General features: G+C 46.8%; 2 protein-coding genes across 4 annotated transcripts; both read left to right on the top strand.

The window, feature by feature from the left end:
• Positions 1-794: 794 nt before the first annotated feature.
• On the top strand, positions 795-10873 carry RAPSN (receptor associated protein of the synapse). Of its 3 annotated transcripts, none has more exons than XM_076344464.1 (8): positions 795-1301; positions 3829-4167; positions 5445-5603; positions 5946-6044; positions 6142-6264; positions 8949-9002; positions 9588-9787; positions 10565-10873. In XM_076344464.1, exons 1-8 carry the CDS (start codon positions 1086-1088, stop codon positions 10635-10637), a joined length of 1263 nt encoding a protein of 420 aa, XP_076200579.1. In that variant the 5' UTR covers positions 795-1085; the 3' UTR covers positions 10638-10873. The 3 variants fall into 3 exon arrangements, with proteins under 3 accessions (XP_076200579.1, XP_076200580.1, XP_076200581.1); XM_076344465.1 differs by having other exon boundaries at positions 3829-4008; XM_076344466.1 differs by lacking the exons at positions 8949-9002; positions 9588-9787.
• A 248-nt stretch (positions 10874-11121) lies between these two features.
• On the top strand, positions 11122-19740 carry PSMC3 (proteasome 26S subunit, ATPase 3). Its single transcript, XM_076344463.1, has 12 exons — positions 11122-11298; positions 11395-11475; positions 15865-15990; positions 16738-16842; positions 16937-16999; positions 17453-17590; positions 17730-17873; positions 18088-18236; positions 18739-18835; positions 18984-19129; positions 19316-19397; positions 19520-19740. Exons 1-12 carry the CDS (start codon positions 11272-11274, stop codon positions 19628-19630), a joined length of 1269 nt encoding a protein of 422 aa, XP_076200578.1. The 5' UTR covers positions 11122-11271; the 3' UTR covers positions 19631-19740.
• Positions 19741-19800: the final 60 nt, after the last annotated feature.

Genomic DNA, 19800 nt, shown 5'->3' on the forward strand with positions numbered 1-19800 from the left:
TAGGAGTATTAAAGCTATCTTCTAATTGGGCTAACAATCCTCTTATGCAATCAGAAGGTGCAGAAATCTGGTTTTTTCGGTTATTATTGTCATTCATCATAAAAGATCAGCGAGTTCTGGATGCAGAACTTCAGCAGTGCCTTTGACAACTTCTGTTGAAAACTCTTGGAGGACTGTCACAGGTATCTGATGGCAGTGAGCAACAGTCAGTCATGAACAAAGTTTTTCAGGATGGCTAGCTTCTTGTTGTCCCTGAAATTAAGAAGTCAGTGCCATATTTGCAGCAAATCTGTGACAGAGCTGACCTTTGTCTACAGAAACAGTCCATACTGCCAGCTGAGGTCCTCAAAAGGGAGGCTGAATTTTGTGCCTGGCAAAGTATCAGGCACACTGTTGCAAGTATAATACTGCACGTGTACATCCTGGAGCCTTCTAGTTCATACCTTACTTTTTAAGGCATGTATTGTTCCTAAAGCTACTATTCTAGCTGAGGCTGCTACCTCCCAGGCTAGCCCACCACCACCAGTGCTTCTAAAAGGGGATGGCTAGAGAGAGAGGAGAGAGACAACCGAGACATCCCTGTGACTGCAGCTGATTGTCTCCCTGGGGTATTTATAAGCTGCATACTGGCGGGCAGGGGTGGGCAGTTGGCTCGCCGTGACCTTGGGAGCTGGGGAGCCTGACTAGCATTCCTGGGAGCCACGTGGGCCGGACTGGCAGGCACAGCTGTAGCCAATGGGGAGACCACCAGCACTGGCTGCTCAGATTGAGTTTCACTCCTGTCGCTTGAGATTTTTCTCTTTCTCTCCCTGTTGTGCTTTTGCTCTTTGTTTATGGGATTGGACAGGCGAATGCACTGATGGAGTCCTAGCGAGCAAGACGTTTGCCTAGTGGATTTGGGATTCTACCCTCAGTGCTGAGCAACCACTTCTTGCCATTGCCTACCACAACTCCAGCCCCCTGACATGGCTGGGCTTTTAAGGCTCCAAGCCTTCTGAGCACACAACCTGCCCTCCTCTATTAGGGCATTTTATGTTGTGTTCTCTTCTATGCACTTCCTTTTTGCTGTCCTTAGAGGTTAGTGTATGAGGCTTTTTAATGCATGGGAGATGGGTCAGGACCAGACAAAGCAACAGATAGAGAAAGGACTCCATCTTTACCAGTCTAATCAGACCGAAAAGGCCCTGCGAGTCTGGATGAGGGTTTTGGAGAAGTCTGCGGATCCTGCTGGCAGGTTTCGGGTTTTGGGTTGCCTCATCACTGCTCATGCAGAGATGGGCAGATACAAAGATATGCTGAAGGTAAGGCGATCTGGAGATGAATGCATGCCATTGTGTCGCACCCACTACGGAGAGTGGCTGGAGATTAGAATGTGAAATTGGGGGGTTTATTTTGTATATAGCAGAACATACCAGCTGTTGAGTGCATATTGTGGGCTGCCGTAATCGCTGTGTTGACCAAGAGCTCCAGCCCACAAGATATGCAGAATACTACTTTTCATTGGGTCTGGTCCTTCAGGATTCCCAGGTTATTGAGGTTCTCCAGTTAATCATGGGGACCTTTCTTGATTTATTCCCCACATACAGGCACACCATGTTACAGGCTTCAGAAAAAGGTATGAAAACAGGGTCTTTGCTCCACTTAAAGCTGTTTACAGTGTGTATGTCAGTGTAAAACGAGATCTCCAAGTGGATTCTGTAGAATAAGCAGCAGTCTTGTGGAGACATGTCTGTTATCTTGTTGTTCAACTGCTGTTTGATACCTAATATAGATCTTACATTGTTTTTTATTGCAATTATTTGTTTGTGAGGGAGCTGATTAAGAGGGGAAAGAGGATGCTTTTTTGGCAGGGGGGGCGGGGGGTGTTGAGAGACGTTCCAGGAGGGGTCTGACAGTTGAGGTCAGAGAGGGGCTCCCAGTTGTCAGGACAGCCTAGAAGAAAGAAGGATATGGGGCTTGATGGAAGAGTGGTAAAAAGAAGCTGAAGATACATCTCAAGAGCATGAGGATAAACGTGTTTGATTAAATGAACAAAAAGAAGCTGATGTGTGGATCTGAGAAGTAACAGGATGCATATAGGGAGCAGCAGGTAGTGTTTGGGAGGGTGACTCAGGAATCTGGAAGACAAGGCAAGAGGATGTTGTAATAGTCTTAAGAAACTATCCCAGCCTGAAATAGGGTCTTGCTAAAGGGCCTTGGTATTCTTGTCCTGATGTTTTTGGTTGCCTCTTACTAGACTGGTAATCATTCAGCCTTTAGCACAAAACATGAAGGGGGTGCCCAGATCTCATTGAAAAGTTTTTGGTAGCTCTGTTCAGAATGGGGGGGGCACATCTTACTAGTAAACCCATGCACGTGTCAAAGCCCTATCTTAAAAACAAATACTTAGGATGAAGAAGAAAAGAGGGCTATTAATACACTGGGAAAACATTTCAAGAAAACCAATTCCGATAAGTGATGTGGAATTAGGTGGTGGCAGAAACAACAGACTGATTAGGGAAGAGAGAAGCAAAAAAGGTAAGATGTGGCTACCTGAAGGAAATACTGAAGGCTTCACGGAAAATGAGAAACAGACAAAGGAGTGGGCTCAGTATACCTGAACCTTTATTTGTTACCTGAGAAGAGAACAGAAAGTGGGATCAGAGTAGGTGAATTTTAGTTCTTCCCAGTATTAGGAAGGAAAAATGGCTTCAGTCAAGCTGAAGATTTTACACTGCAAGTGATCAAAGATAGAGGAAGGAGAACTAGCAATAAACCATTGAGAGAGGAAATAACAGGAGAAAAGGGGTCAGAATTAAAGGCATTAAATTAACTGTGATTTAAGAAGGGTTATGATGCTCAACCTCTTTTGGAGAGAAAAATTACTTCACGCCAAGGAAAGAGGCTGTGAGAATCGGGAAATAATGAAGAACTTGTACAAAGGTAAGGGAATGTGGGGAAGCATGAGCTAATGCACATTACTGGGTCCACATAGCTTTCCTAAAGTGCTAAGGAAACTGAGAACACATATACACAAACATACGCAATTTATGGTTGGTTGTTTTTTTAATTTTATTTTGTGAAGAATGTAAAATGTTCTAGTAGCTTAAATTATTATGTGTTGCCACTATACAAAAAGGAAGTAATTGGTGCCCTTGGGAATTGTTATCCATAAACCTAACTGATAATCTCTAATGAAAACACATACTGAGAAAATTGCTAAATATTTACCTTTGCTACTGGTATTAATTCAAGCCAGCAGCGTGCTTAGTTCATCACAAAACACAAAAGTCACTGCTCATAAGAGCTTGCAGTCTAAAAGAAAAAGACTTCAGATCATTTAAGAGAACTCTATGCAATGAATCCTTAAGGTTATAGAACAAAAACTGTCAAGACTGCGATTTCTTAGTAAAAAATTGATGAAAGAAGTAGCTTGCTTACTTTCTTTTATTAATAGAGTACTCCAATATCTTAAGAATTCCAGAGAACGTGGAATAAATTAAACTGAGTGAAAGAAAACTGAGCTGCATTGTGTCAGATGTTTCCTGCTTCACCTGCTTCTCTTTAGGGCCATTTAACGGCTTTTTTCCACTAACCACCAGCCTAATTCATCTTCCTTGCCCCAGAGACTGTGGAGAGGGGGCGAGGTTTCTTCAGGCTGCTCATAGGCCTTTTAAACCACCAGATAACTGCTCAATGTGTACGATGCTTCTGAGTCTCTGCTGCTGGACTTCCCTGCCCTGCTCAGAGATGAGCCACTTCTCCAGTACAGGGTGCTACTCTCTGGGTATTTGAGCTGTATTTAAATAAACTACACAGTTTTATAAACACTCTCTTTTCTACTTAAAGTTTGCAGTGGTACAGATTGACACAGCACGGGAGCTGGAAGACCCGGATTACCTTACAGAGAGCTACCTAAACCTGGCTCGCAGCAATGAGAAACTCTGTGAATTCCAGAAAACAATCTCTTACTGTAAGACGTGCCTGAACATGCAGGGTACCACTGTGAGCCTGCAGCTGAATGGCCAGGTGAGCCTCAGCATGGGCAATGCCTTCTTGGGCCTCAGCATTTTCCAGAAGGCTTTGGAGTGCTTTGAGAAAGCTTTACGCTACGCACACAACAACGATGACAAGATGCTGGAGTGTCGAGTCTGCTGCAGCCTCGGGAACTTCTATGCCCAGATAAAGGTGTGGTAACCTAAGGGACGGAAGGGTGATTGTCTCATGGATTCAGGAAAGAATTGGAAATGGTGTGAATTTCAGCTTGTTTCTTTGCTATAGAAAGTGAAGTACTGAGAGAGCGTTGTAAGCTAAAATCTCTTCTTTGTAAAATCATCATTGAGTACTCTCCTTCACAGTAAGGATGGGAGGATTATTAATGTTTATATAGCACAGCAGAAGCAGCTGTGAATATTCCTGTGTGTTGAAAAGATCAAACTTAGCTTCAAAGAAGATGACATCAGAGGAGGTACTGCCTGCACACAGGGCTGGCAGCCAGAACTCGGGGATTCTCTATTTCTACCACTATCTCAGGCAAATAGCTATTTATATGAGCAAAACCAGGCAGGAACTGAGGATGGGGGCGATTTGCCAGTTCTAACTTCTATTACAAACAGCAACAAATAGGTTTTCCTCACAAAGTCTTGATTTTTGTCACTAATGGAAGATTCGTGAACTGAAGTGTTGAAAACTATCAGTAAACTTCCCTCATAATACCAATAATAAAGAAAGAACATTGTGCTGGATACTTTTAAGGTATAAAATAAGAAGGGAGAAAGGAAATTTTAAAAGTTGTGGTTTCCTTTGTGCATCTTGGAGAATTAAAAAATATGAGGACTTTTTCATTTCTGCAGTCTCATGTAACTTACTTGAGAACTGGTTTAGATATTTAGATAATAGTTTTACGTACTTATTGTGAAATAAGATTTCTTTCTAAAACGCTTTTAATGCAGCAAGATGCTTAAAAATGAAAATATGTTACAATATTACTTATTGTGGATTTGGTGAGGCCATTCTTTGTTCCTGTTTCCTGCAATGATGGATAACTAGCCTCTTAGAGATCCTGACTCATCATATGGAGAACGAGGGCTCCATGTAGATGTTGAAAGCAGAGATGATGTAAGAGCAGAGAAAGTTTTCAGCCTTTGGTTACAGAGGAGGGTAAATGGTTCCTGCAGAGTAAAGCTCATGGCATACTATATAAAATTAATTTGCTGTGCCATTGCCCCAGTGTCCTGAACCCAGAGAGTAATACGAATTCAGTATATAGCAATTCCACTTTCCACAGTTCGGTATCTAGTGAAATACGGCATGTGGAAGAAGAGCAGCGGGAGTTGAAAGGTGTACAGAAATCTGCTAGCTGTTGCAGCGTTAGTAAATAAAAAATGGTTGCTTTTTTAAAATTTATTTTCTTTTTTGCTTTATTTTTGCTGTAACTGCTGTCTGTCTGCTTGTCTGCCTTACAGGACTATGAGAAAGCCTTGTTCTTCCCATGTAAAGCAGCTGAGCTGGTGAATGATTATGGAAAGGGCTGGAGCTTGAAGTACCGTGCAATGAGCCAGTACCACATGGCAGTGGCCTATCGGAAGCTGGGGCACTTGGCAGATGCTATGGACTGCTGTGAGGTATAGGGTGCAGGCAGATGCAGAGCTGTCAGAGGTCTCTGCAGGGGGATCTTGCCTACAGGACTGGGAGGAAGAGAGGTACCATGGCATTCACACTTGACTCTAGATGTTCCTGCTGCCTCCCAAACTTAGAGCTGTGGTTTTGGTAGCCCAGGGGGCCTCAAAAGTTTGGGTCTATGAACGGCCCTTGGTTGGGAACATGTGAACGAGACTTTACTTGCCTTAAAAAGATTGTGCCATTTCTTCGGAGCTGACCTTTCAGTGGCTCGAGTGCACGGTCCCAGCCCTGCTGTTTTGAACCAGCAACAAGCTCTTTTACTGACCAAAGACAATTTCTTTCAGGAGTCCATGAAGATTGCCCTGCAGCATGGTGACCGGCCTCTGCAAGCGCTGTGTCTGCTGTGCTTTGCAGATATCCATCGCAGTCGCAAAGATGTGCAGGTACAGCTCTTTCCTGCTCGGAAGGACAGAGGGGATAGCAAGAGGGTGTGAAAAGCAGGCCATAGCAAAACATGTGTTTTCTTCCCTGCTTCTGCAGACAGCCTTTCCTCGGTATGATTCCTCCATGAGCATCATGACAGAGATTGGAAACCGCCTGGGCCTGATCCAGGTGCTGTTAGGAATGACTAAGTGCTGGATGATCCAGAAGGAGCTGGACAAGGTCAGTTACAAACTTGTTTCTACAGGAGTTTGTTAGACAAGATTAGAGCATACAGTCATCTTCTGAACCGTACGCCCATCAAAGTGCAGTGGAGTCCTGTACCCCCGGTTCTACCAACAGGGTCTGTTGCTTGCACAGTTACGTTTCTCCAAACGGTCCCTCTCGGCCAGGAATTTGTTACTAACAGTATGAACATCCATTCTGAGTCAGACTGCTAACTTACAGAATTGTCTCATTAGTCAGTCCTGATGACTTTAAACACTACACTGAGAAACCAGCACTGAGGGAAGGAAGCCTACTCCTGCCATTGTAGGCAATCAGCTTATGCTTATGCTCTGAAATAGATTCCACTGCCTACTTTTTAGCTATATGACTAAGCTCATTGTTGTGATAGTGATGATAAACATCACAGCCCTACAGCTCCACCATGTGCTTTGCAGACAAACGTGGCATCAAATCCCTAGAGAAACTTTGAAGGTATATAAACTGTGATGTGAAACAGAGAAACGAGAGCAGAAAATAATTTGGGAATAGACAACCGGTCAACGTAGTACAAGGGTGCAACATTACTTATTTTGAAAATGCTTAGGCAGTGTATGTGTGTTAAAATCCAGATTGCACTAAATTCAGCAGATTGCGCTGCAGGAACATTACTGGGCTGCAGAATGAGATGCTCAAAGGCTAGCCTTGAACTAGTGCTGAACAACCTGGAATGCCTGCACAGTGCCATGTCAGGATGCTGATTTGAGTGTAGATATGATGAAGATTCACTCTTATCACTCATATGAGACACAAAGAATTTTAGCTTAAACAAAGCATCCCAGATATTAGGAAATCAAGTATGTGACTGTCAGAAAAGACAAGTTCAAGGTGCTGTCAGCATCTGAGTTGCCTACAGCAGGGAATCAGTTGGGTGAGATACACCTTGCAATCTCAGTAAGTAAACACTGTTTGCAATGGAAGAAGAAACTGTGGACTTAAAAACTTTGCTCAGTGTAATCTCTTCCCGGCCTCATATCTCATATTCAAAAGAATGGGACAAGACACAGCAGGTAGGTGTCTACATAAGAGAATATTCAGGGCACTCATCAAACCCCTACATCCACTGATCCCATCTCCGGCCATTGCCACCCTCTGATATCACAAGCAGCGCTCACCTGTGAGAGCCTGGTGAGGGCTTTGCACAGAGTCCTAATCTCACCAAAACCCACAAAAGAAGAGAATGAATAGATGAATCTTGTGTTCTGTTCCAGGCATTAGAGGGAAGTCTGCTCTGGTGGGTCAGGGACCTTATGCCCGTTGCCCCAAATGTGACCTCCTCAAGTGTCACAGCCCTGAATACTCACCCAAGCCTGTTCCTCAACTTGCCAGTCACAGTTTCCATTTCTCATGCTACTCATCCCAATATCAGTTACCTAATAAAGCAGTTTCCTAACTTTCCACGTGCAGATTCCCTATTCTTGTCCTAGCTTCCTCCATCTTCCCGGTCTCATCGGCCAGTGAGTCTATTTCCTTTCACTTGCATGTAGTCAATACCATTGCAGATCCTCCCAGGCTGCTGTCACAGCCTGCTTGCCCAAACTCTTGTGCAGTCTCATATTCCTGTCCAAGACAAACTGTCACCTGGACTTCTCAGCATATCTTCCCCCACCCCACATGCTTCACTTTGATTCTTTAGTCCCGGTCATTAATTTCAGGGTTTTCCAGTACGTAGTCACTCCTCCTAGGCGCAGCTCTCAGTTATGTTCTACCTGCTAGCCTTCAGTTCCTGCTTCCCTCTTCTACAAGTTCCTTATCCTAGGCTGTTGCTGCCACCACAGGTCTAATGCCATCTCCTCTGTATTTAAAGTGCACTTTCATCTCATCTGGTCCTCTTCTCCTAGAATAGCAGTAATGCCAAATTATAGGGCAGAAGTTTTATAATATTCCTCCTGAAAACTACTGCATCACAAGGGAGACCTCTTCTTCCCCTTGGACAAATCTGAAGCACATCTCAATAGTTCTGGAAAAGAGAGTGATGATCAAAACAGTGAGGAACACTGTGGCATCTAGGGGAAAGTAGGGAGTCATTTGGTATAACAACCGCTATGCTAAATACTTTCCTTCAGGTTGAAAAAGATGGATAGCAGTACACTCCTACATCACACCATGTGTAAGTAGGACAAACTGGATATGTGAACGGCAGGGAAAAAATGGAAGAGCGTGGTGTGTTGGTGGTGCTGAACCCTTTCCTTCCCTCTTGTACAAATGAAATTGGAGTTGCCCAGCAATTATTGAGCCTATAGGGTAGGATGGTGAAAAGGCTCGCTTTGCTTGTGCTTCATCCCAACCCCAATGAGCATGTGTGACTGAGTTTAAATAAGTCTGTATTCTCTCTGCTTGGAAACACCAGCCTCTGCCAGCATCATACCCCTACTTTGCACTGTGTGGCTGGAACAGAAATGTAGCTCTTGGATTATTTATGGTCTTTCAGAAACCAAGCTTTTCTTATGGATGAACTTTTGGGAGGGGAGGGAAATCTGCCAGCTATCTTGCATGTCCAGAGTTGCAGTGATGCTTGTTTATCCAAATTCTACTCTGTACCTCTTTACCTCTTTCTTTTAATAATCCCCATAGGGCATTCGTACAAGTCTGGTTTTGATATATCAGACTGAGAACTGATGATGCATGCTCTCCATTCACAGGCTCTGGAAAGCATTGAAAAGGCACAGGAGCTGGCAGAGGGACTAGGGAACAAGGTAGGATCCTACAGCTTCTCTTCAGCACTGTCTGTAGTCTTCTGTCAGGCAACTTAAGAAGCCAAGCGTTGAAGTATCCAGACTTGTTATTGCTTATTAACATGTCCATATTAACTAGTCAATGCTTGGGACTTTCAGTGTGCAAGTCTTGAAAAGTGAGGGAGGAGTCACAGTGGGATAAACAAAGGGGAATGGGAAGCAGTAAAAATGGGGTATGAAACAGAGAGGATTAGGGGTCTCTTCTTGAAAAATATTATTGCCCTGAGCAGCAGCTGAACTGTATGCTGGCTGGAGGCAAAGGGAAGTTGAAATACAGTGTATGTCATGGATAGCTCAGGAAAGCCATCTTGATGAAAGAGCTGCAGAGTGCCTCAAACCTGGTGTCCTGGTTACAGAGAAGTAGGATTAATGGCAGGAAGTGCTGAAAGACCAAATGTCCTTATGACTGATCCTATCCCTTGGGCAGCTTTCTGTGTTGGTGTTTCTCTAGCTGGCTGATGGGGCTGTAGTGGTTTCCACTCCTTCTGTTACTGGTCTGTCTTCACCTTGTTCACTTTATCTTATGTTTCTGCCCTTCACGTGCAGCTTGGCCTACTGAAGCTCCACTGCCTGTGTGAAAGGATCTATCGCACAAAGGGGCAGCAGCGAGAATTGCGTGACCATGTAGTGAAGTTTCATGAATGCGTGGAGGAGATGGAGCTGTACTGTGGCATGTGTGGAGAGTCCATTGGGGAGAAGAACAACCAGCTGCAGGCGCTGCCTTGCTCTCACTTCTTCCACTTAAAGTAATGAGCTGGAAGTACTAAAGATCCTTGTCATGACATTAGTCATAGGAAAGAGCTGTTCATGCCCAGAGTAGGACAGTCCTGTGCATGCTGTTCCCCAGGTCTTTGTCCTGCTTACCTGTGTCCTGAATCTCACGGCCTTGAAGGGTGAGATTTAGCCATAATATCCATCCCACTCCCACTTGTCCTCTAAATTATTGTTCACCGATATCCTCACCTTGTAGGTGCTTAGCCCAGTTTGCAGATTCTTATTTAATTCCTCTTGGGGAATCAGTTCTTCACTCCCAGGGGCAGTTTGGATTTTTTCCCCTGAATCCCCCCCACTTTCTCTCGTCTAGAGGTACACTGAGGTGAAGAAGGTGTTCAGTCTGTTAACGTGTTACTGCTATGAAAGAAGTTAGCTGTACCATCATTTTATTTTTAGAAGAAACACGAGTGTAAAAAAACCCACTTAGTTCTGAAAATTAAGAATTTAATAACACAGCCTCACAATGACACCAAAATTAGGATCAAGCTACTGGGCAGCAAGAGGTGCCTGATGAGCTCTGTGGATTTGTCTCCAGCAGTACAGGAACTTATTTTGCAGAGGAACATGCTCTCCACGTGCACTCTCCACGGAATGGGTGGAAAAGTGATCAAATCTTTGCCCACAACGGGAGGGAGCTTTTTCCTATGTTATGTGGTTAATACATAGAATAGCAGCGGGAGCGGCCCTGGGGGAGCCTCCGGCTGCAGGACGCGGAGCCTCCCCCCCGAAACGACCTCCTCCCTTTGCAGGTGCCTCCAGACCAACGGGACCCGGGGCTGCCCCAACTGCCGCCGCTTGTCGGTGAAGCCCGGCTACGTCTGACCCGCCCGTAGGGCTCGGCCTGCGCCGCCGGGACTGCTGGGGCCGCGGGGCCCCCCGCGCCTCCCGGGGCCCTTCAGGCTGTGCCTGGCGGCCCCCGGCGGCCGAGGGGCTGGGGTGGGCGGCGGGGGCGCCCTCGGTCTCCCCTCCGCGTGGCCGGCTCGGGCTTGGCCCGGCCCCGCTCCCTCCCCCCTCGCTCCTCTGTACGGGGATTGACTGTAATAAACGGTATCGCTGCGAGCGCACCCCGCCTGCCTCCGCCACCGGCCGGCGGCCCCTCACGAGTAGGGCGGTGGGGGGCGACCAGCGCTCGGTCCCGCCTCCGCCGGGCTCCGCCCCTGCCCCGCACCAAGATGGCGGCGGGGCCATCACTCAGCAGATTTGGCCGGTGGCACGTGACCTGCGCGGCGGTTTCCCCTTCACCAGCGCCGCCGGCAGATTCGGCAGACCCGTCGGGCCGCTCTCCGGGCGGCGGGGGCGGAGGGCCGCGGCGGGGCGCCGAGGAAGAAGAGGGCGCGCGGGGCCTCCGAGCCGCCCGTCCCGCTGCCTCTCGCCCTGCTCCCGGGGCGAGGAGCGCGGAATCTGCCGCCCGGAAACCCGCGCCGCGCTGCGCGCTCGCTCGCTGGCTGGGTGAAAGATGGCGTCGGTGTGGGACGAGTCCGAGGTGAGGGGCCGGGGCCGCGGGCCGCCGCCGGGCGCGGGGTTGCGGTGTCGGGGCGCGGGTCGGGCCGAGGGTGACGCTGCCGTTGTGCTCCCGCAGGATGGCGTCGGCGAGGAGGTGCTGAAGATGTCCACGGAGGAGATCGTGCAGCGCACGCGCCTCCTCGACAGCGAGATCAAGGTAGCGGCCGAGGGCCGCCAGCCGCGACGGGCCGGGGAGCGGAGCGGGGCCGGGCCGGGCCGGGCCGGGCCGTCTGCCTGCGGCGAGGCCGCCCTCGGGAGCCCTGCGCTTGCTGGTGCTCGGGGGGGTGGGCCTAGGACAGTCATGGGGGGGCAATGAAAAATAAGATGCAGCTAACTAGATCGAGGTTTAGTAGGCTGAGGAACGGTAAGCCGCGAACGTAGGGCAGAAACAGTAAGTAAAAGAGCTAGGACCCAGGGAAGCTGAGGGAATGGTTGTTCTGCAGAGCCTTAGCAGCTTGGATGCTTTAGCTAAAGGTACACAAGTCCTCCCAGCTCTCGTAGGCACAGGGGAAGGGGGGAGCCTGTTCCATGGCCTGGGTGAGGTGGGATCATCGGGTAATTCAGGTTGGAAGGGACTTCAGAAGATCTCTGGTCCAACCTCCTGCTCAAAACAGGGTCAGCCGTAACCCAGGCTGCTCAGGGCTTTATCCAGTTGGATCTTGAAAGCCTCTAAGGATAGAGATTGCACCACTTCTCTGGGCGTTCTGTGCCACTGCTTGACTGTCCTCATGAGGATGAAGATTTGCTTTACGTACAGCTTGAACCTCTCTTGTTTCAGTCTTTGTCTGTTGCCTCATCCACCCACCGTGCACTGCTGTGAAGTGTCTGGTTCTATCTACTTGATACCTTCCCCAGTAGTTCTCTTGTGCAGCTGAACAAGCCCACTTGCCTCAGCTACTTCTCACAGGGCCTGTGCTCCAGCACAGGTGCGCTCCTGTGCTCCATCTTGGCGGCCCTATGCTGAACTCAGTCCAGTTTATCAACATCTTTGTTGTATGGGGAGGCCCAAAACTGGACGGAGTGCTCTAGATAGTATCTAACAAGTGTTGAGTAAAGGGAGCTGATCACTTTTCTCCATCTACTGGCTACGTTCCTGTTAGTACAGCTCAAGACACTGTTTGCCACCCTTGCTGTCAGGGCACATTGCTGGCTCGCGTTCAGTTTATTGTCCACGGAGACCCCCAGCTCCCTTTCCGCAGAGCTGCTCCCCAGCCAGCCAGTCGCCAGCCTGTATCATTGCAAGGTGCTCTTCCTTCCCAGGTGCGGGGCTTTGCATTTGTCCTTGAATTTTGTAAGGTTTCTGTGTGCCTGTTCCTCCAGTCTCCCAAGGTCCCTCTGAGTGGCAGCCCTGGCCTTGAGCACAGAGACTGTGCCCCCCAGTTTGGTGTCATCTGCAAACATGACGAGAGTGCACTCCATCCCCTTGTCTAGGTCATTCACAAAGGTGGTAAGTAGGACAGACCTGGGTAGACGTGTCCCAAGATAGACCCATAAAAGACCACTTATAACTTTAGTATTAGTTTATCTCTACTGCCTGATGTTAGCAATATTGAGATAAATTATTTCATAGATTCTGCAGAGCAACTTCATCCTACTGCTTCAGGCTCCACAAGTAGTTCTGACTTATTATCATACTTTCTTACTCTTTAAAGACAGCAAAGATAAACGTGTGTCTTATTTTTAAATTGCAGAATACAGTAAGGAGTAAAAGCAGCCTTCTCTACTTTATAGTAAGAGCATCATAACTGAGGTGGCAGAAATGTTTATTGGCACCCTCCCTTCATGCAGTTTTTCTTGAATGTTTCCCAGACTGTGTTTATTAAATTTCTAATTTTTTTGCACTTTTATGTAACAGGTTCTGTATTGGCTTCTGCAATAGTTCTGTCCTGTGAATAATTTTGTGTTACAGCGCAGTATTGCACTTAGGCATCAAGAGTTTTAAAAAGATAGTTTTTTAGAGAAGAGTGGATTTCCCCATTAAACAGAATCACGTAAGCCAATTCATGTGTAACCAGTTCTCCTGAGACCATTTAGTGCTACACTCGCTTCAGTGGGGATCGCAGACTGTGCGTTTTCAAACTGTGCGACTAACCAGGAAAGGGAGGAAAACGTATGTGGGCATCAGCCAGACAGCACTGAGAAACACCTGTATGGGGTGCCTTAGTCTTGGGTACAAACGTACTTACTGTTGGATGGTGAGCACAGAACTTCTTTTCTTATAGGTGTTTTCCCTTACAGTTAGTAGAATCATAGAATAGTTTGGGTTGGAAGGGACCTTTAAAGGTCATCTAGTCCAACCCCCCTGCTGTGGGCAGGGACATCTTCAACTAGATCAGGTTGCTCAGAGCCCCGTCCAACCTGACCTGGAATATTTCCAGGGATGGGGCATCCACCACCTCTCTGGGCAACCTGTGCCAGTGCTTCACCACCGTCAGCGTAAAAAATTTCTTCCTTATATCTAGTCTAAATCTACCCCCCCTTTAGTTTAAGGCCATTCCCCCTTGTCCTATTGCAACAGGCCCTGCTAAAAAGTCAGTCCCCATCTTTCTTATAAGCCCCCTTTAAGTATTGAAAGGCCGCAATAAGGTCTCCCTGGAGCCTTCTCTTCTCCAGGCTGAACAAACCCAACTCTCTCAGCCTTTCCTCACAGGAGAGGTGTTCCATCCCTCTGATCATTTTCGTGGCCCTCTTCTGGACCCGCTCCAACAGGTCCATGTCTCTCTTATACTGAGGACTCCAGAGCTGGACGCAGTACTCCAGGTGGGGTCTCACCAGAGCAGAGTAGAGGGGCAGAATCACCTCCCTCGACCTGCTGGCCACGCTGCTTTTGATGCAGCCCAGGATGCGATTGGCCTTCTGGGCTGCGAGTGCACATTGCTGGCTCATGTCCAGCTTTTCACCCACCAGTACCCCCAAGTCCTTCTCGGCAGGGCTGCTCTCAGTCCCTTCATCCCCCAGGCTGTATTGGTACTGGGGGTTGCCCTGACCCAAGTGCAGGACCTTGCACTTGGCCTTGTTGAACCTCATGAGGTTCACACAGGCCCACTTCTTGAGCTTGTCCAGGTCCCTCTGGATGGCATCCCATCCCTCTGGCATGTGGACCGCAGCACTCAGCTTGGTGTCATCTGCAAACTTGCTGAGGGTGCACTCGATCCCACTGTCTATGTCATTGATGAAGATATTAAACAGTACCAGTCCCAATACGGACCCCTGAGGGATACCACTCATCACCAGTCTGCATCTGGACATTGAGCTGTTGACCTTAGTAGCAGTAAAAGCCTCAGAAAAGTTAAAATTATATGAAGATGTGTGAATTTGAGCTTCCTGTTAGGCTACTCATATATGTTTGGTTTGTTTCTTTTTTTCCTACAGAAGGGGTTTATATCTTATAGAAGCCTAGGCCAAGGTTAATTCAAACCATAAATTACTGGTCATAAATTGAAAAAATGAGATTCCACAGGGGTATGAAGATGACCTTGTCACTGTGAGGGCAGTCAGACAGTGGAACAGGTTGTTCCAGAGAAATTATATAGTCTCCGTCCTTGGAATTTTTCAAGATTTAGTTGGGCAAAGCCCTGAGCAACCTAGTGAGAGCCCACGGCTGACTCTGCTTTGAGCAGGAAGGTGAACTAGAGACCCCCCCTTGAGGTCCGTCTCAACCCGAGTTGTCCTATGAGCCCACGTTCCATTGTTTTCCAAAGGACCTGGCTATCTTTGTGGGGAACAAGTACCGGATATTACTCCAGTGTTGAATGTTTTAAGGAGAACAAAAAGTATTTTTCCCCTCCAGAGGCAGCCGATATGTTTGTTTCTCATATGTAGGTCTCTGTATGTGTGGTCTTGTCGAACATAACAACTTTATAAAAATGGCACCTCTGTTTCTTTTTGTTCCACCAGCAGTGGTGGTACAACTCTTTGCAAAGGTGCTGCTAGTCCCACTGCTCTCAGTAGACACAAGCTTCAATTCTGCCATTCCCCATTCATACTTTCAGTTTACTTTGATTCTCTACAGTGGTACTTCCAGTTTAGGGTTTTTCTGGCTAAGTTTGTTCTTCGCTATTGCATGTCATCGTTCAGTGTTCCAGCACACAATTCTTCTTTAAACCCATCAAAACATAACTTTAAAATGCGTGTGTGTACATGGATGTATATAGATATGCACGTGTGTGTATATCTAGTTACCTGTGTATCCATATATATTACAAAGGAAAACCACACAGTTGCCTTATCTAGGTCATATCCTTCTCTAGGTTATACTGCAACCCTGTAAGCAGATGCATTGATCAGGCTAAGGTTATCCAGTAACACTGGGAAGAAATTACTTAGGGATATTGATTAGTTGGAGACCAGAATGGACTGCATAAGCTTGATTCCTAACCAATTTTGGCTCATTTGCTGGCTTTTCCTCTTTTGATATTACGTTTCCCTTTATACCCACTGTTTCGTCACGTTTTTGTAACTGTTTTACTTCTAGAATAATGTATGAATTTTATCTTGCCTTAGTCTTCTGATATTCTTATCTCTTTCTTCTGCGTCCTGATTCCAGATCATGAAGAGTGAAGTACTGAGAGTGACCCATGAGCTTCAGGCCATGAAAGACAAGATCAAAGAGAACAGTGAGAAGATCAAAGTGAACAAAACCCTGCCATACCTTGTCTCTAACGTTATTGAGGTGAGAGCGGTGCGCTCTTCTGCAGCAATGTGAGAAGTGTGTGCAATATATATCAGGAGGGAGCAGGGCAGGGGAGGTCATCAGTAATTTGAGACACGGCATATTCTCAAACTACTGATGCTCCTGGAGCCAGGACTTTCAGGTTTTTCTGTTGGTTTTGTTTGTGACCTGGAAGTGCACATCACTTGTCCACTTCTTGTCTGGGTCATTCCTTAGGTGTTGGCTACTGTTCATCTGTACGTAAGGTAGCCATCAGAGGGTGGCACAGCCTCACTTAGTGTGGACTTGGGCATGTGAAATTTGGTACGTGCTTTCTGAAACTTGTGAGACAGTGAATGAAAAGCAGTGGCTCTGTTACTACATTACCTTCTTTTTGTAATTCAGTAATTTTGCTGATCTGCTAAAAAATGCTGACAGTTTTCTATTTTTAAAAAGGGGGGTTGGTTTGTACTAGTGTTTTAGAACTTAAGGCTTAATGTGAGCTGCTGTAATGGGAGGAGAAGTCGGTGCCATTAGCTACTACTTTGTTCTGGACTTCATAGCATCCTTCTATGCGCTATTGCGTGCTGCTTCATGAGAGGAAGAAATTAATTTTTATAGGAGGGCTTTAATGCTTTCAGGATTCTACTGCTGATGGATGATGGGAAGATTTATTTCTCCTACTGCATGTAATTTAGAAGTGTTAATCCTGGCGTCATCCTGCTAGCCTGGTTACTTTATCATGAAATCTCTCGCTCTGGTTTTCAGCTGCTGGATGTTGACCCCAATGACCAGGAGGAGGATGGAGCAAACATTGACCTGGATTCCCAGAGAAAGGGCAAGTGTGCTGTGATCAAGACCTCTACACGCCAGGTAAGACCCATGTGCCCAGCTAGGTGTGAGGAGTGCTGAAAAGGACCTTGTCCTAGTACGGCTGGTTTTGCTTACTCTGATTCCTTTCCTACAGACGTATTTCCTGCCTGTTATTGGGTTGGTTGATGCTGAGAAGTTGAAGCCTGGAGACCTAGTGGTGAGTGATGCTGTTGTGATTCTTAGATATAACGTTGGCCAGAAAATTACATATGTCTTGCCTTTTAGAAAGGAGACAAATCTGTGCAGATTTCTCCAAGACCATTTCTGTACTAAAATTCTAATAAAAAGGTATTATGGGTTCAGTCATATCTGTAGTACAGAAAAGTAGTTGGAGGGGGTCTTTATACATAGTTAGGTGCTGAACATTTAGATATCACCTAGTAAGCTTTCTAAAACCAGTCTTTTGTATCATAAGTAAATTGGGCCCCTTCCTTTTAAAATGTGCTAGGTTAGCTGTGGCGTTGTCCACTGTGCCAAGCTGTGGTGATTTGATGAGTGCCAGCGTCAAAGCTGGTCCTGCGTCCTTGAGGTCTAGTGAATCACCTTTGATTGCGTTCTTACTAATAGCTATCTGAAGGGCCTGTTAAAAGCAAAGGACTTGTGTTTACAGGGAGTGAACAAAGACTCTTACTTGATCCTGGAGACTCTACCTACGGAATACGATTCACGGGTGAAAGCCATGGAGGTGGATGAGAGACCCACAGAGCAGTACAGTGACATCGGGGGGCTGGATAAACAAATCCAAGAGGTGATACCTTATGTTTAGTTTCTGGTCTGACTGAGGACAACAGTCTTTGAGCTTCAGCTCAGAACTTCAGCTCAAAGCAGGCAGCCTGGATCTGTGGAGTAGAATGGGTTTATGTGTTAATATTTTTCTTTTGCTGTAGCTCGTGGAGGCCATTGTCCTGCCAATGAATCATAAGGAGAAATTTGAAAACTTGGGTATACAGCCGCCCAAAGGAGTCCTTATGTATGGGCCTCCAGGAACAGGGAAGACGCTTTTAGCTCGAGCATGTGCTGCCCAGACCAAGGTAAAAGGAACCTTTCAAAGTGTGTGCTGCTGTAGAATAGTACCTGAAAAAGAATAAGAACATCTCCAAGGGGAAGAGCGGTCATACATACAAACTGATGTTACAAAGGCTGGGATTTTCTTGTCTGCTTGCTTGTTTTAATTAAGGGCTTCTTGTAGTACTCAGAACTGACCCTATTGAGAAATGAGGCATAGGATTCTCTTTCACTTCCCAGGCTACGTTCCTGAAGCTTGCGGGTCCACAACTTGTGCAGATGTTCATTGGTGATGGAGCTAAGCTGGTACGCGATGCTTTCGCTCTAGCCAAGGAAAAAGCTCCTTCCATCATCTTTATTGACGAACTGGATGCCATTGGCACTAAAAGGTGAGGTGCAGGCCATGTTGCAAAGCTCTTGGGAGCTGCCTAGCAGCCCCCTTTGCCTGTGTATGTGAGGGAAGCTTAGCTTAAAGCATGGCCTATTCAGAAACAGTGTAAAGCCAATCACAGAAAGCAGTTGCCACAAACCTTGGGCTCATGAGCAAAGTTCATGAGACTCAGGATCTAGCTGATGTTCTCCTGCTGTATAAAACTGTTTTCTGATAACTGCATCAGGCGCATGGAGATGTTTACCCTCATTTACTACTTGGGCCTGGACAACATTAGCCCCATTCAGCTCTAAGGACATAATAAGACTTAGCTGCTGCTGACAGTTATTCTAGTCACAGTCCTCATCACGGTAGGACTTCCTGTAGTTTCAAGGAGGAATTTGGAAGACCTTGGCCAAGGAGTCTCATAAAAAGACCATTCTGTCTTTTTATGTGATTAAAAACATAGGGGCAGGGTGGTCAGGTTCACACTGATAGTTTTACCCTTGTTTCCTCCTCAGGTTTGATAGTGAGAAGGCTGGTGATCGGGAGGTGCAGAGGACCATGCTGGAGCTGCTTAATCAACTTGATGGTTTCCAGCCCAACACACAAGTCAAGGTTGGGATCTAGCAGAGAGTGCTACTGAGGTCCAGGGTACTCTAGCAGGGGATAGAAAACAATGTCCAGGGAAGAAGCTTGGTGGATCCTTGGGGAGGAGAGGCCTGTCCTCCAGGTGCCTCAGACTGATGACCCTACTTCTACTTAGGTGATTGCTGCAACCAACCGGGTTGATATCTTGGACCCAGCTTTGCTCCGCTCTGGACGATTAGATCGCAAGATTGAGTTCCCGATGCCTAATGAGGAGGCCAGAGCCAGAATTATGCAGATCCATTCACGCAAAATGAATGTCAGGTATGGACGAGGTATGGCCGCCTGGGGCTGTGTTTGTCAGTCATGACGGTACCTCAGGGCTGTGGAGTGGTAGGCACTCTCTTGTGTTGAGAGCTCACTGTTGGGTTTTAAGGAAGCTCCATACCTTGGTTTTTCTATTTGGTACATGTTCTCAGACTTTTTTTTTCCCCCTCCCGCTCATATCAGCCCTGATGTGAACTATGAGGAACTGGCTCGCTGCACAGATGATTTCAATGGAGCCCAGTGCAAGGCTGTATGTGTCGAAGCGGTAAGTACTGCTCTACAGCAGCCAGCACTGACAGGAGGGAGATGTGAAAGCTAGCATGGAGTAATTACTTTGAATTGATGTGGTGCTCACATGCCCTCTCTAAATACTGTCTTGTTGGGCAGGGGATGATTGCCCTCCGCCGTGGAGCTACAGAGCTCACCCATGAGGACTACATGGAAGGAATCCTGGAGGTTCAAGCAAAGAAAAAAGCCAATCTGCAGTACTATGCCTGATCTCTGCCCAGTTAAGGTTGTGGCCTTGGCAGAGGACAGGACGAGACTGGACTGTACCACTTACTTTCTGTCTGGAAAAAATAAAGCATTTTTTTCCCTCTAAAAACAAATCCGTGATGTGTTGGGGCTGTCGCCCTTGCTCAGTGGTTCTACATCTGCAAAAGGGAAGG

This window comes from Aptenodytes patagonicus, chromosome 7 (genome assembly GCF_965638725.1).
Source record: "Aptenodytes patagonicus chromosome 7, bAptPat1.pri.cur, whole genome shotgun sequence".
NCBI lineage: Eukaryota > Metazoa > Chordata > Aves > Sphenisciformes > Spheniscidae > Aptenodytes > Aptenodytes patagonicus.